Genomic DNA, 26190 nt, shown 5'->3' with positions numbered 1-26190 from the left:
TTTACAACCAATGCACATGCCTGGTTGGGTCTGAACCGTTTGTATATGTATTTATTAATTTATTTCTGTAAATGTGTGCAGTCTTAACAAGAGTTTTAATTAACCACTGATGAAGGCCCTATGGACAGAAACGCGTTTGATATGTGGTTACAGTTATCAACCTCCGGAAATGCCACTGTGCTACTTTAATTTTTCAAAATAATTTTAACCTTTACATAGCACTTCTAATACATTATATTTTCAAGGTGGGGGGGGGGGTCCCCATGTTTAGAGAAAAGTCTCCTTTGTGTCAAAGTGGTCCCAGTCTGTAGATTTAAGTATCTGCTGATCAGAGCGTACTTCACTATTAGAACATAAAATCGATAGAAAACCTTCCAGAAGAAATCTCAATTTTTATATTGGACATAGAGGCCTCTCTTCATCACAACCATCCAAACCAAATATGCCAGAAAGTGTGTGAGAGAGATATTAACAAACACCTCATGTTTCCCACTGGAAAGGTTTACATATAACCAAAAAAAACCCACATGGTTTGCTATTACAGGAATGAGGTCTGAGCATCAAAAGCCTCTAAGGCTTCTTCCTCTTCATCCTTTCATGGTGCTTCCCTTCCACTTTTGTAGTAACACATAATTTATTGTTACATCTAAACCACAAATTATTACCCATTCTCTTTCCTCCTGTGGTTTGGAGAATGGCTACAACCATACAAAGTATGGTTTGCCACACATAAGATGAGGAAGGGAGAATGAGGCCAAGATTGCTCTTGTAATGACAAACCATGGCTACATGTAATCTTTGCTTATCTTATACCCAAACATATCTCCTCAAAATTGTTGTCGTCTCAGGATAACAATACTGTTTTTCTCTCATTTTAGGTGCCCTCCTATAGTGTGAGCTCTCAACAGCTTCAAGCTCAGATCCAGTATGCCAGATTTGACATTCATCAGGGCATTAACCGGATCGTATGGGTTTTACTTGCATCTTGACACACAAGACATAAACAAGTTTTCTTTGCGAACATATACATCTTAAATTTTAGGAGGAAAGCCTGCTGACCACAAACAGTAGATGTTCACCTGCATGTAAATTCAGAGTTCCATGAGGTTCTAATTGATATTAAATTATTATATTTAAACGGCAATTACAAAGAAACTGTGTTATGAGTAGCCATTTCAGAAACTGCAGAAGTTTATTTATTGGAGCAGGAGAGAGAAGAACTGTTCTCAGTTCTCACTACCACCTCATTTTTTACAATCTAGGAAGTCCAGGCTCAAACTAGATACAACAACTTTAATAAGTTTTGTCTGGATTTCCCAAACCCAACTCACATTCCCAGTCACACAGAAACTGTGGAGAAGTGCCACAGGGGCCCACTTCTGTTTGGGATTGTGGGGTTGGTGAAGAGGGTTCTGCATCCCCACTCTGCTGGTTTCCCAAGTGGAAACAACCCTGGCAGACATTACTTGCACCATTGGTCTAGTTTAAGCCTCATTCAGTCTGAAAGCTGACTTGTGGAGCGTGGAAAAGCAATGTTTAATAAATAACTGAATTTGAGATTAGATGTATGGTACAGATAGGATTCCTTGTGAGTATGTATGGTACAGATAGGGTTCCTTGTGATTTTACTTGCTGTTTCTCTGTGCTATATGATTATTCTTGAGTCTTGCAATTGAGCAATCTTAATAGAAAGACATATTTAATATGCATGAAGGTACAGAAATGCAAGTTGTATGTATTGCTGTAGTATTAATTCACTGTCATTATTCTTCAGTGTTCTATTATAAACATCTAATTCCCAGAATAACTCAAAAGTAATGAACAGCAGAATGTCAGAATCTCTACTGAGAGCATGAGACCACAACATTTTTCAAATATCTTGTATAAACTCAAGGCCCATAAACTGAAATCTCTCAGGCTCTAACTAACTTATGGAAGTCTTCCCAGATATAAAGTCAAATTAAGAATGATTATATGTTGGTTTAATAACTCCTGGAAAGTGTTCTTAAATATCAGGATTGCAAATGAATTAGTCATTTATATGAGGCATCAGTAGAATGTTTAAAACATCACTATCTTGACGTTCCAGAAAACTGTTTCTAATCAATGTAGGCTTCAAGAATGTAAAGCTTTTTCCTGAATTTTTCTTCTAAGCAACATTTTGATTTCCCTTCCTGAAGTATCTTGTGACTATTGTATTAAAGGGACTCTGGAAATTTTGCTGCATGCTAGGCAAAATGTCACAAAAATTTACACAAAGTAGGCTGTGTTCTACTAGCCTTTCCACTGGTGCGAGAAGATGGCTGATCTTTCCCAGTTGCCTTCCTCTCTGCAGCCCCACTACATTGCTTTTGTCCCTATGGACCCCATGATCACTACCAGTTGGCTTTCAAGAGTAAAATGGGGCACTTCCTTCCTCTTCTGAAGGAACAGGAGAGCCACTGTAGCTAGAACATTACATTAGGATCTGGAAGACCCAAATTCAATCCCCAGTGCAATGGAAGCTTGCTGGGTGACCTTGGGCCAGTCATACATTCTCTACTCAGACCAGCAGCTGTTCTTCTGAGTCTCAGGTAAATGTCTTTCCTATCACCAGCTACCTGATCCTTTTTACTGAAGATGCTGGGGGTTGATCTGCACACCAAGCAGATGCTCTACTACTCAGCCATGGCCTCCTTTTCCCCATAGCAGAACCTGCAAGATTGGTTACATGCAGGACAACTGCTGGTGATGCTAGTCATAAAGAAAAAATGTTTTAAAAGCAGTATCTCCACAATAGTGTAAGTGTACTATGGTCCAGTTCCTGTTCATCTCAGTGCCTCTTGCACATGAGATGCTCCTTGTCTCCTGTGCCCATGGCTGGGATGCAACAATTTATTATTATTATTTTAAAATTTCATTTCATAGCCAAGGAGCTTCACAAGCCAGGAATTGAGTCAATGGACAGTAATTACTGAATAGTGATGGTGAAGAACTACTATGCGGAAATACTATGACCCCAAGAGAAAGAAAAATGTATTTGCACATCTTTGGAACAGATCTAATCATAACACATCCACTCATTTAACTTACATGCCAGCTTTGTTCCTTCCAGTAATCATTAATTAACAATGGAGGTATCAAACATCTCTATAAATTCAAGGTCTTCTTCCTGAGGTAGCTGCTTTGCTCACTGCGTTGTTCGCTAAGAATACTAGGAGTTAGCATGAACACATGAAACTACCAAAAGCAATGTGTTAATCCTACACATTGTTAAGTTGCTTCTCCAAATAGTTTAAGCGGAACTCCAAAGTAAAGTATTTCCAGATGCCACTGTTTAGGGGCTGTCATGACATTATTTGGAGGTACCTCCCGGTTGCAGCATCAGACTGAAACCATCTTGGCACAACACACAAACCTCATGCCAAGTTCTGGGTAAGAGATCTAGTTGGGAAGGAATTTCCCCTTTTCCAACAAGCCATAAAAATCTGGGTTTTGTTCACTCTGTCCCTTTGCTATTTCTTAAAATACTGGAGCTGACTGATAACTCAATTTCTTTGTCACAACTTGCTGCCCCCGTTTTGGCACAATAGGTGGTGGAGGAAGAATTAAGTATCAACATTTAATTTGCACAGTTTCAGGTAATCTCCCGTGCAGTGAATTACATGACTGGTAACAAGAAGCAACAATTCAAGCAATTTCAGCATTCCCACTTAATACTGATATGTGCTGCCTGGGGGTATAAACACATAATAAAATGAAGAGTTGTAATGCTGACAAAGACATTGGGGTTAACTATTTGTATCTACATCCTTGTTTGACCACAGTAGTACCCTGCCCCACCAAAGATACCTTTCTGATCATGGCTTCCTAACACATCCTATTGCTCCTTGAAGACTAGTTTCTGCAGTCTATCCAGCCCTTGTAACAAATGACACCCCTGCATTAACTAAAGAGCCTTCCTACAATGTAAGAAAACACTGCAGAAAACTTCCTCAGACTGGAGGAAAGCTTCACACTTTGCTCAGAGAAGTGGTAGAATACACACCACTCTTTTCTTTCCTTTAAAAGTATGCAACCATTGATTCTGAGCTGATCAAATTTTTCTGTTTTAACAATTTAAGAACATAATGATTTCCAATCCATACTTAAGGATTTCCTAAATCACAGAACATTATAATTTCCAAAAAGATTTTAGGAAACTGACTTGGTGAAATGAATTCCTCTATCTAGCCTTCCAATAGTTAAAATTCTTATTTCCTGATCTCAAAAAACAAAGTAAGATATCAAATATACCAAAAAGACTGAGCACATTTTAGAGGGACAGGAGTCCTTCCCCACAGTCTTCATGATGCATGCCTACAAACCAGTTTATAAAGCTCCACGACTCCTGTAAAAGGCTTCTTCCAAGAGTTCTGTATCCACATATTCACTTCTAGCCCATTAAACCAGGGGTGTCAAACAACAGCCTGGGGGCTGGATCTGGCCCCTTGAGACCTGTTATCCGACCCACAAACCAGCTGATGCAGCCCCCGTCCCCATCTGGGCTGGCAGGGCATGGCCCAGCCCGACCAAGTAACATTTATGTCATATCCGGCCCTCGGACCAAATGAGTTTGACACCCCCGCATTAAACTAAAGTCCAGTGACACTTTAAGGACTAACAAAATTTGTTCCAGCATGATCCTCTGGAGTCAGATATCCCTTTATCAGATGCAAGACTTCTAACCCAAGCAAGACATTTGGGTATAAAGAAAAGAAATTCTCATCACCTTTTTTCTGTGTGCATGTTATGTGTCATCAAGTCACTTCCAACTAATGGCAACCCTATGAATTAATGATCTCTAAAATGTCCTATCATTAACAGCTGTGCTCAGATCTTGCAATCTGAAGGCTGTAGCTTCCTTTATTGAGCCAATCCATTTCACGTTGGGTCTTTCTCTTTTCCTACTGTCTTTAACTTTTCCTAGCATTATTGACTTTTCCAGTGAGTCTTGTCTCCGTATGATGTGACCAAAGTACAATAGCCTCAGTTTAGTCATTTTACCTTCTAGAGAGAGTTCAGGCTTTATTTGATCCAGAACCCACTTATTTATGTTTTTGGCAGTCCATAGTATCAATAAAACTCTCCTCCAACACTACATTTCAATTTCTGCATCACTTTAAATAATCTTTATAGATTTCATGAAGTACAGACACACATAGGAAGTCAGCTGTCTATGCACTGATGATTGTTTCTAAAATTAACCTAACAAGTTTCTGACAAAATATAGTATTAGATATTGTTATCTTGGTTATAATTCAAGAATGTATTTTTTCGCATTTTAATCACAGGATAATTTGATCAGCTTTTTAAAAAATTGCTGTGTTCATTGTTTCACATTAACCAGTACCCACTCCTGGCAGAAATACACATGTTCAAATTAGCTGAACTTCCTGTGTCCATAGTTTGTAGCATGCAATTTACATTTTACTAAAATCTACATGAATGAAGGGTTGAATGAAAGATCCAACATGCAAGAGGAGTACCCCTCTCTTAAGGCAACCCTCCAACTCTCAACAACAACTGCATTTTAGGGAGCATTTGGGGCTGCTACAAGAGGGGGGAAATGTGTGGAAATTGAACTTCTGAGCACAGAATTTTGATGGGATCCAACCCAAACTTTGGAATAACTGGAATAACTAGATGGCCTGATTCATGGCACCATCCTTTCTCTGCATAAGACAATTCCTGTTCCCAAACCAGAGCACCTACATGCCACAAACCACCTTGGTGAAACTAATAAAACAATTTTTGCCTAATTTTGGACGTAGTGGCACAAAATTTAGCAGTGTCAACAGAAAACCTTGGATTTTCAACTGAGAGCAGCTTCCTTGCCCTCTCCGACTCTGTTATCTGAGAGAACAAAAAGAGTTTAAATTTTATTGCAGCTGTCCAAGCCATAAGAGAAACTTGACTACAACCAGTTTCCACCAGTAAATTAGAATCTGAAATGCATTTGGGAGCTTGCAGAAGAGTACGCAAGAATAAAGCCTGCACCAACACCCTTGCTAAAGCTGCTGAGATCCAAATAGGGCCTCATATAGGAAGTACATGACTTTTGCTCAATCAACCTCCAAAACCATCAGAATAGATTGGCCCCCAGATTGAAAAAGGATAGCAGTTAAATGAGCCTTGTGATAGCAGCTAAAGGAGCTTTTGTTCCTTCCCAAACATGGTTAAGATGAGTAGCCTAGGTACTAGAAGCTGCAAAATGAAATCCAAGATAATAAAATTACAGCACTTCCTCAATCAGATGCCCTTTAATTATCCAAGACTAACTTTTCTATATATGCCCACTTTCTGAAGAACTAAAGTCATTTACTATAATTAATAACCAACTGGTTATAATGGCAAAAAAATTGCCACAGCACAATGTATACATTTCAACCCTACACCCGTACAAGATAATAACACAGCATCATCTGCATACAATAAAATCAGCAGATGATGAGCATTCAATTTAGGAAGATGAAAATTACTGTGATTAAACTTGAGAAGATCATATAAATACAAATTAAAAATCTCTGGGGCCAGAATACAGCCCTGTTGAACTTCTTTTGTTACTGGAATTAGATTAGAATACTTTCCAGTGACAGGGCATCTAACCTTAAAAAAGATTTAATTAAAATTAATTTAATTAAAAATAGTTGTCTTGGCAGCATGTGTAATTGTTCCAATTTCCTCCACAGACATGACCAAGAAATCAAAATGAATGCAGCACATAAATCAATAAAACTGCCATATAGCTTCCTACTAAGAGAAATATGCTTATCTGCCGAAAGAGAATAAGCATGATGGAGCATAGAGGCACTTTAGTTTGTTCTGGACCAATTACAGAAAAAAAATTCATCCATTGACACAGCCTTAACTTAAGAAGGGCAGCATACAATTTTCCAGGAATTGGAAGTAAACTAATGGGGCGATAATTAGACAGCAGGTTAAACGGTTCCTTTTTATGGACAGAAACGATTGTGGCTTAACACCATTTATCTGGTATTTTTCCTGACATCAATGGCAGTGAATACACCTGCTAAAATAGGAACCCCCCCAATAGGTATCTAACTTAAAGCTCAGCAGGGACCCAGTCAGAGCCAGGGGCCTTCCTTCCTTTCTATTCTGCCAGAAGGGTAGAGATTTCCTCAATAGTAACAGGATCCCATCTTTCCAAATGATCCGAATTTATAATCGGAGGAGAGAGGCCACCAGGCAAAAAGCTATGATCATTAAAGACTGTATTAAAATATTTATCCCACTCCATAAGCATTACTGGACAAGCAGAGGGAATAAAGCATCCTCGACTACTACAATTGACCAAACGCCAACATTTACTGGAATCCTGCAGAATGGAGGCCTGGAGTAATTTCAACCAACAATACTTCTGATAAACCCTTTTCTTAACCAGCTACATTTAGTAAGTTGACATTTACAGTGCATTCTTGGGTGGGGGGAGCTGAAGCTCCACAGGAGCCAACGTAACCCCGCGTCACAATGTTTTGTAAATTATTATAAGGAACTTTATAAGGAAAACTCGCAAAATACATTAACGGAAGAAATTAAGGAATATATTGTGCAAAATCATCTATCCAATGGGTGACATAAACAATTTTGTATTAGATTTACTACAGTCCTACATGGTTTGGGACCGACATACCTGAAGGACCACCTATTCCTCTTATGAACCCTCCCAGCAACTACAGTCATCTTCTGAGGCCCTGCTCCAGGTACACACACCTTCAGAGATTAGGCAGGTGGCAATTCAAAAGAGGGCCTTCTTAGTCGTGCTACGAAAGCTCTGGAACTCTCCCCAGGGAGGTTCATCTGTCCCCTTCTGTTGCCATCTTCCACCAGTAGGTGAAGAGATTTTTATTTTGTTTGGCATTCCTTCAGTGATCCTTCCGTCTTCACCAATGCTTCGTTATTTTTTATGTCTTTGTATATATTTTAGCTCTGTCTAGATTGTTTTAGTGATGGGTGTTTATTTCTGGAGGGGTTGGGGTTAATGTTTTTATAATCTGATTTTATTATGGAGATTTTAATTTGTTACACTCCTTAATGGCCCTTATGAGGGCAGACAGGTCATATACAAATGTTGTTAAATAAATAAAATACAACTCGGTGTGTGAGGGGCTCAGCTCAGACTGACCCAAGGTCACTCAATGAGTTTCATGACTAAGAGGGATTTGAATGCAAGTCTCTCCGGTTCTAGTACAACATTTAACCACTCAAGGTATAATGTACTCTTAGATAGTTCTAAGTGGACCTCCTACATCTGATGGCTATAGACGTTACCTTAATTGGATTAAAAAAAAGATCTATGCTTTTGATTTCAACTGCTTCATTTATAAGAATCATATCATACATAGTATTTAATAGCTTATACCAAACGTGGTCCAGTCTGCATGGTCTTTAACAAAGAAACTGCAGGAAGAACATGTAACTGTAATACAGAATTCTTAATTTATGTTACAAGAAGCCCTCAAAATGGTCAGTGCAAAGTCAAGTGCACTCCATTTTGTCAAGTGTACTCCATTTTGGGAATGTGACTAAGAAGGTCCCCCCACTTCCCTTCACCCTTAGCCGAACAGCTCCTTTTTCTTCTTTGTTTCTCTATCTGTCCCCCCAGCTGTTTAAAATGTATATAGATATGTTCTGACCCAACCTAGGAAGCTGACGAACTGAAAAACCCTCCATTGATTTATGCCTGAATATGGTACACGAGAGGCTGATATGAATTCACAACACCTAAACTGTTCACAACACATATTCACAACACATAAACCTTACTTTTACATCTATTTCATTTCCTTTATTTTTCAGTACTGGTTTCTAGTCCTGCGTTCTTTCTCCTTCCTCACTGCCCCTTCTTGTTTGGTTATCCAATTATTGTATTTGTATTTATTGTTAGGGAACCTATTGAATTTTAGAATTTTTAAGGTTTTTAACTTTTATGGTATACTTTAAATGATTGTTTATCTCTGTCGGTAGCTGCCCTGAGCATGACTGTAATAAAGGGCAGGATATAAATCTAATAAAATAAATAAAATTATTTCACTTTCACAGGGAAATGGTCAAGTCAGACTGTCAGGACTTCCTGTAGAGCGTTTGGTCCGAGCGCCATTGTTTCCTGGGGGCTCCCAGGAAACACCAAGAGTCGTTTAGATTTGGAGTGCAAAAAGCACTCCAACTCGGTCCTAAATAGTGGATCGGGAAGCAGGAAATTCCCCTGCAGCCTTCAAGAGCGGTTTGGACTCCCATATTCTCTGAGAGAGCTTTTTTAAGCCTCCTGTAGAGTTGGAAGTTGTCCCCGCCGGCATAGGGGCTACCATTGCCACGGACGACTCTTTGGAATAGGCTTTGACCTCCTCTATACATTAACATCAAATAATCTATGAAAAGAACAAGAAGCCTCACCTTTGGAAGTCAGAGTGAGTAAAAAGACACTTTTTGCCTTTATCTTGATTGAGAAGACCTGAATGACGATAAAAACACCTACGAAAACCGGCGACTCCCTGCCCAGCGTAACGAGACTTTTAAAATAAACAAATGCCATTAAATGAACTGACTAAGACCTTATCAACTTGATCAGTGTGTAGACACAATAAAAGGGACTTTTGAATGACTTTACAACTACCAATTAAATGCTTTGAGGGGAGGGAGGGAGACGAAAACCTTCCCCCCCCCACTTCCGGCTTCTTTGATTCAATGTCCAGCCACGTCGCCTCTTAAGACCGGAAGATAACAAGAAGGGCTTTGTTACCATCGAAAAGACAGGGCAGATTGGAAGACTTGAAGTGAATCTCCCCGGTGTAACCATCAAATCGTTCCTACTACTTAACCACCGAGAGGAGACGACGCAGGGTCTATGATACTGCAGTTTCCTGTCTACTTTCTTTTCTTTATCTGTGCTGCTTTGAAGCATAATTGAGGATATCTTGAAAATTACAAAGCCTGCTTCTATATAAGAATACAAGCAGATATGTCAAACAAGAGGATGGAAGAGATGTTACTCAAACAAATGGACATGTTTGCAGTGCAACAAGATTTAGTCTTTGAAAAACAACAAGCGCTCTCACATCAAGCATTTCAGCTAGCTGAGGTGATGAATATCCTATTTAAATCAATTAATGGAAAACTGGATACAATTATTGAGGAGATCCACAATATGAAGACCAAAGATTTTAAAGAGGTAGCTGCAAGTGACCAGCTGGCAAGGAGAGAGAGCAACATGAGAGAACTCAATACCTCTACAATTTACTTGTCTGAGTCACTGCTGACAGGAGGAGCATTATTATCCCAAGAAAACACTTCCTGGCAGCCAGCGATGGAGGGAGACATGATGAAGGATTTTACCAAGAAGATGCTGGAAATTTTAACAAGAAGCCAATGGATACAATCACCGGGATCTTCTTTTACATCTTCAGAGGCCAGAATTGCAGCTACTATATTGAAAAACGGGGGGTGGGGATTGGGAAATAAAGAAGGACTGGCAGATCCCCTCCCAAAACAAGATAATGGCTAAAATGATGCTTATTTTTGGGGTGTAAGGGAGCCACGGTGGATTTACTTTGATGAATTTTTAATGGGAAAATTTGTTTATGTATTGATCTAATCCCTTTAATTTAGAATAATAGAATGTTATATAGAGACAATGATGATAATATAACTAGGTAGGACTTGAAATTGCTTATAGAAGTAGTATAGATAGCTTAAAGCAAGTCTGTATGAGAGAAAATAAGGATTAGAAGTTAATTTGAAATGCAAAAGTGTTAACCAGTAGAATTAGTGACTGAAGAAGATGCGGGGAAGTCACATATAGTAGATAGCATAGAATATTATAGATAACATATTCTCAGTAATAGCAATGAACTTTTTTTGTTACAAGCAGTTACAACTGAATATATTGTTGAGATATGTTTATTTTAGTTGAATTGTAGAAAATAATAAAAATAATTAAAAAAAAAAAGTCAGACTGTCAGGAAGGTTTCAGGTTTAAACGGGGCAGATAAAAGGTAATAGGAATTAGGGAAACTTTGTATAACTATATACAATAGACAGCTTATCACTAAAATGTAGCTGTTTTGTTCTATTAACAGGCATTTATAACTGCTGAGAGAGCTGTCCATCACAGTGACATTCAGAAAAGTTAATGAAATTATACACAACTCAAAGCATCCTCCACTAACAAAATCCTGCTTTGTCCTTGCAAATTGTAATAACCATCTGTCTAAACATTAAACCTTTATACAAAGAAACATAAATAATGAAACCAAATTCAATTTTAGGAAAAGAAACAGCAACCAAGACTGTTTACATACATTATAAAAATAGCCAAATTGAGGGAGTATCACAGTACATTTTCCAGTGAGAAAAAAACACTATCGTATTCACAGAGGACCAGGTATTTTAATATAAACATTTAGAGAGCCAATGTGTTATAGTGGCTAGATTTGACCAAATGCACTCAAATTCAAGTCAGCACTCAGCCATGAAATTCACTAGGTAACACTGAGGCAGTCACTGTCTCTCAACCTAGCCTTTCCTATCCTCGCATGGTTATAAGGCAAGTTTATACACACCACACCTGAGCTACCTAGAAAACAGGCAAGAAAAAAATGGGACAGACTTCAAGTGCATTAAACTAGTAAAAAAGCCATATAAACATTATTGCCCATAAGTCATATTTCTAAGAATAATATGCAAGACAACAAATCAATTTTATTTTGTACTTTATCGCAGGAAGAATGGCTATTGTCATATTAATTATTCTATGGCATTCAATCTAAGACTGCAATTCTGTGCACACTTGCAGTAGGAAGTTACTTCTGAGTAAACATACATATCTTGCAATATATGAAATTATATCAGTGTAATCTGAAAGTTAAAGACTGATTCTGGTCTTATAACCATCAAATGGAGGGAAAGTACAGGTCAAACGATAGAAAGAATACAATGAATGTGACAATTAACAAAATCTGGGAGTTACTAATGCTGTGTTTTTTCTAGTGAAAAAGTACAACATAAAGTTATTAAAATAGCCAAACTGATTTAATTGTTACAAAGGCGATTATTGTTTTATAATTTAAGATGCTTCTTTTAGTCTCAGCCATCCTTACCTTTGCTCTTGTGGATGCTCTTCCACATCTTCCTCTGATTCAGCCTAATGAACAGAGAACAAATCATGAATGACTGACATCTACAAAAACAGGTTTCCAACATCCATTTGTCATCAGCAATCCCACTATTATTCAGGTTGGTAGGGTTGCCAACCTCCAAGTACTAGCTGGAGATCTCTTGCTATTACAACTGATCTCCAACCGATAGAGATCAGCTCATCTGGAGAAAATGGACACTCTGGCAATTGGACTCTATGGCATTGAAGTCCCTCCCCAGGCTCCGCCCCAAAAATCTCCAGGTATTTCCCAACTCGGAGATGGCAACTCAAGTTCAAAGGGACTCTTACTGTAAGATACTTGATGTAGCCCCCTGAATTGTACAAACCCAATGAACTATCAGCAAAACATAACAATTTAAAAAGCAGTTCCACTGAGCACAGTTGTTGAGTAAATACTTGGCATCTACTTGATAAATTCTGCCACATTAACATGGCCAGAGATTTTAAACAACATTTTACCTGCTTTATTCTAAATTATATACACCTATACAGAGTACAAGCAACTACCTTCATAAAAAGCAAAAATGTCAATGCGAACATCCTTCTGATCTGAATCTCAGAGATACTGAACCCATGCATCCTTTCAGCTTCCTTAAGTAACTACCTAACAGTGGTACAAGCAGAAGATGAAAAAACAGGTAATTTTCTTCTAACAGGAAGGGTTATAATCTTTAATAGAATCTGCTAGTATTGGCCAACCTGAACAGCTGGGATGACACACATCTAGCTTATAGTTTTCCACTGTAATAAACAATGTTAATGTAAGCACTTGGGTCAAAAAACTATTCATATTTGACATCTACAGAAACATACTTTCAAGGCCAAATCCCACTTTACATATTTAAGTGTAGCCATATGAGTCTTACTTGCACCTGAGAACATATACTTTATACACGCTCGTTTCAAAACAATACCCAGACACAAAACAATTATAATTATCCTGCTATTCTTCATGTATCTTCAGTCTTGCCATAAGCTCCAAGACATGGATATCTTTAAAAGAGAGCTGAGAAATGGCATTCAAACATTTACACAGCAGTAAACTCATACATACGTCCAAAGTACTTATTAAAGAACCCTAGCCAAGCAGGGCTTCCTGATGACCATATCAATATAACACATTCATTTGCAGATGTGTAGGGGTTCTTTCAGTAGGTGTGGTGGCCTTTTCAACTGCTCTGGACTTTATACTTGCAATAAAGCAGCAACTGAGGCTGTTTGGCCAAGGATACAGCTTCAAACTTCATCTATGTTTGAAATTATTGAGTTTCCCATTAGTTGATCCAAAGTGATTATAACATGTAATGATGATAATACTAAATATCTAACATAGAATGAAAAAGCACTTAAAAATTGTTGGTGCCACACCAATTATGAAGTCACAGTAATCCAAAATGAAATTCTTCCTATTAATGTACAGTAAAATGTTAGAACTAAAAATGCATGTCAGCCAAACAAGACGACAAGAAAAACAGCTTATGTAAAAACCGTAGAATTTTTAACAGCTTGAGGACCTGTGGGAGAGTCTAGGAAGTCATGCCTTCATACAGAAGATTAAAGATGGCATTCTATTCATGGACTAAGGCCCTGGGAAAGCAATGTCCCTAAAGCCCGTTACTGTCAGGCCTGAGACTAACTCACAAAGGAGCCCGTTGGGGAATCCTAGCTCAAAATTCTGTAACTGAGGCGCATACTTTCAAATTATACTTGAACTTGGAAATTGTCTCAAAGAACATCACTAGATATGTTTTGCAACAACAACGGCTAGGAAACAAGACATTTTCTGTCAGGATGATTTCTTTTCCTCTACCCACTTTCATACACCCTTAAAAAGGGGGTCTGAGTAAACTGCATTTCCCAACACACAAATACAATTGCATGCCACCCTTGGGATTGTACATGCATATAAGGCAAGAGTACACAACAGATGTTGTGCAGGTGGCCCATCTAAATCATTCCATATGACCCACAGCCCAGCCTGCAACCATCAACACCTCCTAAGTGGAGCTGAGATATTTGTAGTTGCCATAGCAACCAAAAAGGCTAGTTCTAGGCTAGTTCCATTGAGAGTTCCATGTAGGCTAGTTCCATTGAGAGGCCCAAATGCCACAGGAGAAGCCATCCATCCTGCCCATTTGAATAGGCTCAAATAGTACAGTTGCAAGGATGACTGAAGCAGCCCAGATACTTTAGGGGAGCTCAGCATCTTCCAGATTAGACCAGTGAATTATGATTTCCCCCCCCACACACACACACACCTGAAGCATCTCAGATGATCCCCAAGAGGATCCCTACATGACTCACGAAAGAAGTGTTCCTCCCACAAAACATGCAGGCCTCTCAGTGGAGCTGGCCAGACTTTCTGTTTGCTATTTGCTCAATATTTTGACTATGGGAAGGCCAGTAGAATGAAGCTCTTTTCTGAAACTGCTGGAGATCTCCTGCTATTAAAACTGATCTCCGGGCGACAGAGATCAATTCCCCTGGAAAAAATGGACGCTTTGGCAATTGGACCCTCTCCAAACCGCACCCTCCTCAAGCTCCACCCCCAAAATCTCCAGGTATTTCCCAACCTGGAGCTGGCAACTCTATATCAGCATAACGCAAATTAATCTGTAATAGGGTTTATTAAATATGGCATAGATTTGGATTAATGCACGAAGATAAACAAGAACGTATATTACAAATCTATGAAACTAGACCTGAATAGTACATGGTCTATGTACAAAGAAATGCAGACTTCATCAGCAATCCTATACAAGCCAGCATGCATGCCTGTACAACCAAACTAGACTGTAATGCTTCATGAAACAGTGAGTTACAGTTCATAGGGAATGCCCAACTACAGTTTGCCATTATATGACTAAACCGTGGGCTCACACACCTTCCTCGCTCCCCTCTGCTTCCTCCACTACAGTCCATTCCAGAGTTTGCCATTACATCCAAACTGGCACATTATGGTTCACACTCTCCCTACAAATCAGGACTGCAAAACAGTTCCAAACTGTGCCTTGCAAACTATTTTTTTTGCTGGTTCAGATGCAATCACAATCTATGACTTGATTAAATAGGAAATAACTGAAGTGATTTAAAGAGCCCTGTGGCGCAGAGTAGTCAGCTGCAGTACTGCAGTCCAAGTTCCGCTCATGACCTGAGTTCGATCCCAACGGAAGTTGGTTTCAGGTAGCCGGCTCAAGGTTGACTCAGCCTTCCATCCTTCCGAGGTCGGTAAAATGAGGACCCAGCTTGCTGGGGGTCAAGGGAAGATGACTGGGGAAGGCGCTGGCAAACCACCCCGTAAACAAAGTCTGCCTAGGAAACGTAGGGATGTGACGTCACCCCATGGGTCAGGATTGACCCGGTGCTTGCACAGGGGACCTTTACCTTTTTAACTTAAGTGATCTGGAGTGAGCAACAAGAACCGGGGGGCAAACAGGAGCCCATGAAACTGCAGTGGCGATTTCATGCCAAAATACAGTTTAACATGGTCTGTGAATGATCCATTTTTTTAAAAGGGCTTGGAACAGCTGGCATCCTCTACACCAGTGGTTCCCAAAGTGGGCAGTACCACCCACTGGGGGGCGGTGGGATTACCATGGGGGGCACTAAGAGGCAAGGGGGCAGCGGGAGGGTGCTAAAGGTGGGCCCCTTCAACTGTGTTGTTGGATAGGTTAGGGGACGCTGGGGTTGAGTTCGTGGAACCAAGGGGGCGGTGGCCCGAAAAGTTTGGGAACCACTGCTCTACACGGAGTTCTTCATTGTATCTGGGGCTGTTTATGAAACAGGTAGCACCTGCCTTGTAAATTACTTAGGGCTTGTTTTATTTTTAAAAGACAGAAACAGTAGCTATCGTGTTTTATTCTAGCTGTACATCCATTTCACCTCAGTCTTAACCCAAGCACCTTGGAAAATATCCATGGTAAAGTAAAAAAAAGGGGGGGAAATGTGTTAAAAATCGGGATAAAGACACTCTTAACACCTTTACCACTACCTTGTTGTATTTAACTGATGCCCACAAACTACACAAAATGAAAAAACCAAATACCACCACTTTAAAGGATTTAAGAACAGATTAGCCAATGAGTCCACAAAGCAAAGTTCAAAACAAAAAGTAGCTATTTGTGGTTACTTTCATACTCACTGGTACATGGCAATTACTGTTAGTGAAGTTGAAAAACAAACTGTGCTTGTTTACATGCACACACACACACACACACACGAAGCAAGCCAACTCAACCCAGTTACTGCTGACGGAGACAGTCAGCTGAGGAAAGGGAGGTAAAATTCCCAGGGTCAGTCCGAAAGGTTAGCAGAGACATGTAACAAATACAGCAGCCCCATTGCGTGCACACACAGATGGGAAGGGTATGTATAGAAGTGTTCAGAGTTTGAGTTCCTACACACGAAGCCAGCTGGGTGACCTTGGTCTAGTCACAGTTCTCTCAGAACTCTCTCAGCTCCACCTACCTCACAAGGTGTCTGTTGCGGGGAGAGGAAGGAGACTGTAAGCCGGTTTGATTCTCCTTAAAAAGTAGAGAAAGTCGGCATATAAAAACCAACCCTCCTTCTTCTTGTTGTTTGAAGTTACCTGATGTTGCTCAGGCCTGGAGGGCCTGCTCCGATGGCCATAGCACCTTTTGTGGATTTATTTGTGAAGCTGTGCTAGCCATTTGTTTTGGCAAAGAATTTCTATAATTTGCCTCAGCCTGTTGTAAGCTGCCTCAAGTCACCCTTGCATTCTAGCATGTATACCTAACTTACAACTATTTGTTTTTCCCTAGTCCTACATAGTCTTGTGCCTTGAAAAACCTATGATGTCACCATAAGTCAGCTGTAACTTGATGGCACTTTACACACAACAGTACTAAATACACAACAGTCCTAAATAATATGGGAAGAGTCTCTATCTTTTTGTTGGTATTCCAAAATAATTCAATGTTTTAAGTTCTACCACTACCAGTCCTTAAATAAGTATTCTGGAAAATATTTCGTAAACCAAGAAAGTTAACAATTCATTCCCTTTTTTAACCAAAGTATTTTGTTAATATTCCACAATCAGATTTATATACAAGCCAAACAAAAATTTCTGATCTCACTGTACATAGATGACCAAAATTCATGACCTTTCCTTCTTAAAATACATTTCTGGAAATCAACATTTTCTATTTGGAATACAATATATACATATACATTCTATGGACGACTTCTGTTTTTCCTAGGCTGTCTCATAGCAGTATGATGAAGACCTGTGATCAATTCATTGATATATTTTAAGAAATCAGCATTACAGCTGCCAGAAGCACTTTGGCTCTAATCTTGTGCTAATATGTCTTCCCCCTCCCTCCCAAAATGAGTAGAAAATCATAATACTTAACAATGTCATAGTGAAAAAAGGCAAGAGACTGAGGACAAAGAAGAAGTAAGACCTTGCACAGTTTGGAGAAAGTCCTACGGTGGAAAGAGTATTGGATAGAAAGGAGAACTAATATGTTCTTGATAGTGGAAGAGGAAAAGAGCTATTTCTGCTGTTTTTCAGGTAACAGTTCTTACACTGATCCAGGTTCCAAATAAATGACAACTGGCTTCTCATCAGCCTAATGAAGCCTGATCAGTCTTGTGTGCATTCTATAAAAGGTAAAGGTCCCCTGTGCAAGCACCGGATCATTCCTGACCCATGGGGTGACGTCACATACTACCATTTACTAGGCAGACTTTGTTTTTACGGGGTGGTTTGCCAGTGCCTTCCCCAGTCATCTTCCCTTTACCCCCAGCAAGCTGGGTCCTCATTTTACCGACCTCGGAAGGATGGAAGGCTGAGTCGACCTTGAGCCGGCTACCTGAAACCAACTTCAGTTGGGATCGAACTCAGGTCGTGAGCAGAGCTTTTGACTGCAGTACTGCAGCTTACCACTCTGCGCCACAGGGAGTTCCATAATAGAAGCAAATAAAACTCTTCATCAGGCAATTCAAATTCTGTTCCGATAAAAGTTGGTTTCTGCAACCTGCAGAAATCGTGCAAATTGTAAAATCTGCAAAAATATGCAACTCTGTTATTTGCCTCCTCCGTCCCCCACCCATTTTGCACAGAAAAGACGAATTGAGGAGCTGTGCTCAGCCATTGGAAATATTATTCCAACCCTACTGGCTGTCAAAAGTTCAGCAACATCAACTACATGCTCTCAAGAATATTCTTTACATAACTTTAGAGTCAAAGGTTGAATTTCAGTAGATTTAATATCTACGCAAAACATTGTTTTAGAAATACTATAATATATCCAATCATATTAAATAAACAAATACTGTAATTCACACAATGTCTTCTACAATTCACAGGGTCAGAGGCTCACATTTTCCCCATTTGTGTATCAGTTATCCAAATTCTGGTGGGAAAACATTTGCATGCAATCCTATACATGCTTCCTCAGAAGAAAATCCTTTAAGGGTTCAACAGAACTTAAGCCCAATTAAGTGTTAAAAGAAATACACGTTTAAGCTCTATTATGCCATTCTACCACAGCTTGATATTTGAAAAATCTCAACCTATTAATGTTCAGTACAGTTACACGCCTCCTAAATCTAAATTACTGTATTTACTCAAATGCAAGATTCGTTTTTTCCCCCAGGTGCTCCATAAAAAAGGGGTTATATTTGCACAAAAATCTCAGCTGTGTGCAGTATTTTTTTTTTAGTAGAACTTTTTTTAGGGACATGGGTGTAGCGTTGCATGCAGGGCAATCTTCCTTTTGAGTAAATACAGTATTTACTAATACCTTCATATGTACTGTAATTACTGGCAGCCTACAAAAAATACAACTGGATCATCGCTTACATGAGAAAATTCACATCTCTAACCAAATTTCTGAAAATATACAACCCTCCCTCCCAATCTCCTGGTATGAAAAATAATATTTTTGTTTCAGAAATAAAGTGCAAATAACCACCAACAGTGAATTATATATCCCCATGCACATCCAAGATTCGTTTCTATATACCCGCACACAAATATAGATTCCAGCAAATTTCGTTGACCCATATACTTCTACCTTTTCCAAGGGCACTTAGGGGAAAACTTATGATTTTATAATATAAAGGGGGAAAAACAATAAGACTGTGCTGCATCAAGATATGTCAATAATTTACAAAAAACCAGAACATACTGAGCCTATGCACATTTACAGAAAAGTCCCACTAAATTCAAGGAGGCCTGGTAAATGTGCTTAGGGTTGCAATGTAGATTATCTTTTGCATGAACACCTCTTCAGTAAACTAAACGGGCCTGCCCTGCAAATGTAAAGACAAGTGAAACCAGACTTTAAAATTTCCCTTACCACAAGAATCGCATTCTGATACCATTTCCTGTTCAGAGAAATCCTGATAACTACGTCTGTTTGTGAACCTAGCAAGGTGATGTAGAAACACTACTCCCCTCCCTCCTTAAAAAAGAAAAAATCCAATGACACCATCCTGAACTTGAAGTCTCCCTGACACAAGTAAGAACATGGTTGTTCAGTGCAGAGAATATATAGATTTGGGCTGCTTTGTGGGGGGGAGCGGAAGGTTTGTTTGCCAACCCGCATCTTTTCCTGCCTTTATGTGGCTGCTCAACACCCTCCCCACACCCCCACCTCCAGATTTCCTTACCTGAGCAGGCATCAGGAGGTCTCCTTCCTCAGCTTGCCATAACTCCACCACATTGGGAATGGGGTCAATGACTATGCGAGAGAAAGGGAAAAAACACAACGCTCACTCAATACCCACGCTGCTATTTCCATTGAGAACACAGGCTGAATAGGCAGAACAGCACTCCACACGTTGAGGAAGCAATGGGAAGGCCTTGGCTCCTAAGCCCTGCGTGTCGGTCCTCCAGGGCAACTGGCCGGCCACTGTTCGAAACAGAAGGTTGCCAGGTCCCTCTTCGCCACGGGGGGGGGGATTTTTGGGGCGGAGCCTGAGGAGGGCTGGGTTTGGGGAGGCACTTCAATGCCATAGAGTCCAATTGCTAAAGCAGCCATTTTCTCCAGGGGAACTGATCTTTATCGGCTGGAGAGCAAGTTGTAACAGCAGGAGATCTCCAGCTAGTACCTGGAGGCTGGGGCGAAACAGGCACCTCTAGACTAATACCAAAGGTTAGGAGAACAGTATAGGAACGAAAATCATTTACAAACAAGGTGCAATTTTTATATAAGCTACTGAGATTCCTATAAACATACAATGCACTCTGCTGAGACCTTTGAAAGGTTTTTTGCTCCTTTATTGAATATTTTGTACATACTATGTGTTGGTTATAGTGTGGTTACTTGTCTCTTGTAGGTTATCTGGGCTGTGTGACCGTGGTCTTGGTATTTTCTTTCCTGACGTTTCGCCAGCAGCTGGGGCCTGCATCTTCAGAGGAGTAACACTGAAGGACAGTGTCTCTCAGTGTCAAGTGTGTAGGAAGAGTAATATATAGTCAGAAAGGGGTAGGGTTTGAGCTGAATCATTGTCCTGCAAAAAGTATCAAAGGTAATGTGCTAATCATTGTCCTGTAAGTTATCAAGATAATGTGCTAATGAGGGTGTGGTATGTTAATATGGAACCTATATATTACTCTTCCTACACACTTGACACTGAGAGACACTGTCCTTCAGTGTTACTCCTCTGAAGATGCCTGCCACAGCTGCTGGCGAAACGTCAGGAAAGAAAATGCCAAGACCACGGTCACACAGCCCGGATAACCTACAAGAACCGATGAACTCTGACCGTGAAAGCCTTCGACAATATTTCGTGGTTACTTGTGTTTGTGCATTGCATGTTTGTAGGAATCTCAGTAGCTTATATAAAAATTGCTCCTAGTACCTGGAGGCTGGCAACGCTACCGAAACAGCCCCCTGGACTAGGTGGACCACTGGCCTGATCCAGCAGGGCCCTTGTAACGTTCGTTACGCAGAGGTGACCCTTCCTCTTCTGGCCACCCCCGCCTCTAAGCCTCCCCCTTTGCACGCGTTGTTTGGAGGCTTTGTTTTGGTTTGCTTCTCCGCTGGGAGAGGCTCCCACGTTAAAAGAAAGAAACAAAACTGCAGCGGCCGATCCCATGCGGGAAGGGAGGCAGGCCAACCTGGCGCGCGAGAGGCGGGTCGCTGGGAGCCAGTTTGCTGCAGGAGCAGAACAGGGCGGCTGGCTCCAAACCACGGGCCTCCCCCTAAAAGCGCCTCCTTGCGCGGCGGTGGGGAGGGGGGAGCATCCCTTTCTCAGCAACGCGAGCCCGGGCAGCGTGTCCCTCCGGGGAGAGAGCAGCACGCAGAAAGAGGGGAGAGGAAGGGAAGGGAACCACGCATTGTGTAACGCCGTCAGCTCGCCCAGCCTCTCCCCCCCCCCACCAGCACCACCAGCATTGCACAGATCTGTCACAGGGCTGCAACGGCTTTGCATTCAACGCCCTGCAGCAGCAGCAGCAACAACAGGGCGAGCGGGACCCCCGGAGAGGGGCAGGGCTGGGACCCTCAAGGGGGACGCCACGGAGCCGCACAAAGGGAAAAGGCGAGGGGAGCTTTGCGCAGGCGGCCTTCCAGGGGAGGGGGTTTCCCCCTTTGTGACCTCTCTCCCCCCCCCCGCAAAAAAAAAAAAACACATCCTCCCCGCTGCAAACCCCGCGCTCACCTTGCCCCTGCGCTCCTCCCGGGCGGAAGCAGGGCAGGAGGACCTGCAGGACCCCGAACAGGAGGTTCACTGCCGTGGCCGCGCGGCAGTAGCCGCCTTGCTGCGGGTAGCGCAGCCCCGCCATGCTGAGCTGGCTGGCTGGCCGGGCTGCAGCTGTGGCCGCCGCCGCCTCCCTCCGCTCTGCGCGCGTGTGCGGCACAGATAGGGGGGGGGAGGGAGGGAGCGGCGCAGGGTGGGCCCTTGTCAAGGAGAGGGGCGGGCTCCGCCCCGAGGAGGCGGCGCTGGCTGGCTGGCTGGCTGGCTGCTGCTGCTCCGCAGAGGCCTGGCGGAGCACGTGGAAGGCGAGCTGGCGGCGGGGCGGAGAGCGCAACGCGCCGAGCAGGGAGGTGGCAAGACCCGCGCGGCCCGGTTCCGAGCCATGTGCGCGCAGAGGTCGGCCCTCTCGGGTTGGGAAAGGGTGTTTTTTTTTTATTAGTGTTATTGGCGTGTGCAGGCCGCGCAAAAGCAGAGCTGGGGGGCAGCCGTGCTGGGGGATGACTCCCAGCAGGATCAAAGTTCATAAGTGAAGGGACACTCTGGAATATTAGGAAAGGGGCAAGAGTCCAGGACCACCTTCAAGACTAAAGCACCTTAAAGACGAACAAAAATATTTTCTGGTAGGGTCTGAGCAGCACTCTGGAATATTAGAAAAGGGCAAGAGTCCAGCAGCACCTTAAAGACTAACAAAAATATTTTCTGGTAGGGTGTGAGCTTTTGTGAGCCACAGCATGAGCTGTGGCTCACGAAAGCTCATACCCTACCAGAAAATATTTTTCACAGTGGGTCGCCGCGTTAGTCTGTCTGCAGTAGTAGAAAAGAGCAAGAGTCCAGTAGCACCTTAAAGACTAACAAAAATATTTTCTGGTAGGGTGTGAGCAACACTCTGGAATATTAGAAAAGGGCAAGAGTCCAGCAGCACCTTCAAGACTAACAAGAATATTTTCTGGCAGGGTGTGAGCTTTCAGATACAGCTAGAATGGGAATCCATCTGTCTTTTAAGTAGAGGAGAGTGAATTCAGACAAGCATTAGGATGTAAATGTTAACAGTATGTAAATGTGAATAGCAGGCATGATGGGATTAGGTGTATGCAGAAGAGTCTGTGATATCCAGGGGAGAGATGGGTGTGGAGAAATCAGCATTGGACATGAGCCATGAATGCAAGGTCTTTATTCAGCCCAGGTAAATGCATTGACTTTAGTTTGAATATCAACTGTAATTCAGCAGTTTCTCTGGAATATGTGTGCATTTGCATACAACATAGTTTTAGCATTCTGCTAAGGCAACAGCCATACCATTGTTTCATAGCTCTTATGTCTTATTTTACGGAGAGTGTGTGTGTGTGCGTGTAAAGTGCCATCAAGTCGCAGCCAACTGGGGTTTTCATGGCAAGAGACTAACAGGTGGTTTGCCAGCGCCTTCCTCTGCACAGCAACCCTGGACTTCCTTGGTGGTCTCCCATCCAAATACTAATCAGGGCTGTCCCTGCTACAGTGCATTAAAAACAAATTGAGGAGGTGCTGCTACCCTTAACTCCTCTGAAATTTTCCATTAAACATGACTGCAAGTTTTAATATATTAATTTATTGGTGGCCATCCTGGGCCATAAGCTGGAAGAATTTGTGGCATGCCTGAACAGAAGCTGGAGAGCTGGTGGAACTGGCTATGGTGCAGAGTCAAGCACAATCCCATCTGTTTCTCTGGCACTGTGCTGAAGCCCATTTCTGTAGACGGGAAGTAAACCTCAACACAAGGAACCTCCTGTGTCCATACTGATAGGGTAGTATCTCACACAGTTTGGACTTGACAATCCCGAGTATGTTATCTCAGAAGTAAACACCAGAGTTTATCTATTTAGTTTTATGGATTTTACTTATGTGTCGAGGACAGCCGCTTGAAGTACAGATTAGAAAATAAATCTCTCCCCGGTGGGAGCTAAGCAAGACTCCTCATGAACTCTGGACTCTTTGACAGGCAGGCCCTCTGGCAAAGCAGATAGGAAGGAAAAGAGTGGGTTACTTTCCCTTTTAGTTTAGATGGAAAGTTATCTGGCCCTTTGGTATTCAGGGCAAGGCAACTATAGCTTTCAGATGCAGAAGGGTTGAATCCTGCAAACCTGTTCTAATTGCTATGCTTCCTCAGAAGTCTTCCACTGATCCAAGAGATTCCTCTGCTAGTGGGATTCAACCCAATTAATGTACTGTCTTTATCTGAAATTACCTGTGCCAGGCAAGAGACTTAAAGAAGCTTGGCCTCCACATGAGGAAAAATGGAACTGGAATGAGGCAGTGGAATCCCGAGATGGTAAAATTGACTACTACTTCAAACTACATATACAACATGTTATAAAGGTATTGTCATAGGCTTTCACGGTCAGAGTTCATTGGTTCTTGTAGGTTATCCGGGCTGTGTAACCGTGGTCTTGGTATTTTATTTCCTGACGTTTCACCAGCAGCTGTGGCAGGCATCTTCAGAGGAGTAACACTGAACAGTAACAGAGACACTGTCCTTCAGTGTTACTCCTCTGAAGATGCCTGCCACAGCTGCTGGCGAAACGCCAAGAAAGAAAATACCAAGACCACGGTTACACAGCCCGGATAACCCACAAGAACAATGTTATAAAGGGTTTTTTCCCTTTTGAAAACAGGTGAGGTTAATAAAGCCACAGAAGTATAGGGTGTCACGTTATGTTGAAGGTAAATGTAAGCAAGATTAACAACAGGGACCACTGACAATAGCAACAACGGGATAACAAAGGCCTACATGTGACAGAATGAGGTGGTAGGACATAGAGCTAGTAGAATTGGCTGGACCACTTCATGAAGCAAATTAGGGTTTTGTTTTGCTTTGCCTTTTGGATGCTCCCCCATATGAAAACCTCCCTTAAGGTAAAGAATTAGCACCTCAGGAAAAAAAATATATTAGTCCACTCCACTAATTGCTATGCTTGTTTTATATCTGCAGAGATGATCATGCCAAGAACAGACATTTTGTGCTGCACCTGCAGTCAAGAGTTGCTACAGTCCAATCAGACCTCTATCCCCCATTTCCACCTTCTGTTGCTGCATGTGTGAACTAAGCCACATCCTTCCTAACTGCTAAACTGATCAGCACCTGCAGTAGCTAAGAAATGCATGGTCTTCGTTCAAGTCTTGATAAGCAGGATCAAGCACTGCAAGGAACATGCAGTAAAGGAGGAGTTAAAATTCTACCATCCAAGGGTTTCCCCTGGGAGGAGCAGAGAAACAGAGGTCTCTTTAGAGAAAGGTTCCAAAAACAAGATCAGATATTTTTACCCAAACAATGGTTTTATTGAATCATGCTGGGTTTCTTGATTTTTTCCCCCTTACAAGAATAAACCCTTCTAATACCAAGTTGAATCTTCCCTACGTGTAGCCTCCATTCTTTGGTGCTCTATGTTCCCTTCCACCTCCCTTCATCTTTTCTAACTGGTTTTCAAGCCTGATCCATGATGAGAAGCACAAGAGTTTTAAAGCATCAGGACAGATAGGGCCCAATATCAAGGAGGCTCCCGATGTCCTGGCACTTGGAGCTGGCCCCGCCTCCTGTGCCAACAGCCGTTTCTGGATAATCCCTAGTTTATTCTTATTTACATGTTGAACTCAGAAACTTACCTAATAGTGTTCAACAAAAAAACATACATTTAGTCATGTGAAAAGAGCAAATAGCAGAATAATGCTGGGGGGCTTGTTTCTGTTTTTAAGCAGAACAATTGCTGAGAATAGACAAAACGCCCTCTTCAACTGGAAAATTCTGGAAAAGAAACGTATGGTTGATCAGATTTGAGAGATATTTTGCAATATGGGGGGTTTGTTCTCCATGGTTACTTTGTACAGGTACACTTAATAAAACAGAAACCCTGATGTATCAAAATATTTGCCAGCAGCATTTCTAATGTACATAGGGATATGCATTTGCTATTTTTTAAAACACTGAGGGACAGAAAAATACATTAGTCCTACTATTAGGAGCTCAGCCCTACTGATATAAATGAAAAGTATGCTGCTGAAATCAATGGGGCTATTGATGTATATATCAGTTAATATGACCTGCAGCGTAAGCGGAAATGGAATTTTAGTTTGACAAATCAGTCCTGTCTATAAATAAGAATGTGGAACCCAATACAACACATTAGTGTTTTTCAGTAGTGACCCTTATGAAAGGCAGAGTGAAGCTCACCATGTCAATCAAACATTCTGATCTGACAGGGAGGGAGATACTAAGCATTTATGATCCTACGTATGTATTCCTTTTTATTAATTTTAAATTTATTGTTCATTTATATCCTGTCTTTCCCCCTACA

General features: G+C 41.5%; 1 protein-coding gene across 1 annotated transcript in view; it reads right to left on the bottom strand.

Moving 5' to 3' along the window:
• TMEM131L (transmembrane 131 like) overlaps positions 1–21953 on the bottom strand; it is a 103154-nt gene extending 81201 nt beyond the window's left edge. Inside the window, exons 1-3 of the mRNA XM_056855715.1 lie at positions 21830–21953; positions 19835–19905; positions 12135–12178 (exon numbers count right to left, since the gene is read on the bottom strand). Coding sequence (XP_056711693.1) covers positions 12135–12178; positions 19835–19905; positions 21830–21953 — 239 coding nt within the window. The remainder of the gene's footprint in view (positions 1–12134; positions 12179–19834; positions 19906–21829) is intronic.
• Between the last annotated feature and the right edge of the window lie 4237 nt (positions 21954–26190).

The sequence above is a fragment of the Euleptes europaea genome, chromosome 9 (assembly GCF_029931775.1).
Source record: "Euleptes europaea isolate rEulEur1 chromosome 9, rEulEur1.hap1, whole genome shotgun sequence".
NCBI lineage: Eukaryota > Metazoa > Chordata > Lepidosauria > Squamata > Sphaerodactylidae > Euleptes > Euleptes europaea.
The sequence above is the reverse complement of the archived record's forward strand: the minus strand, read 5'-3'. Positions and strand labels throughout refer to the sequence as shown.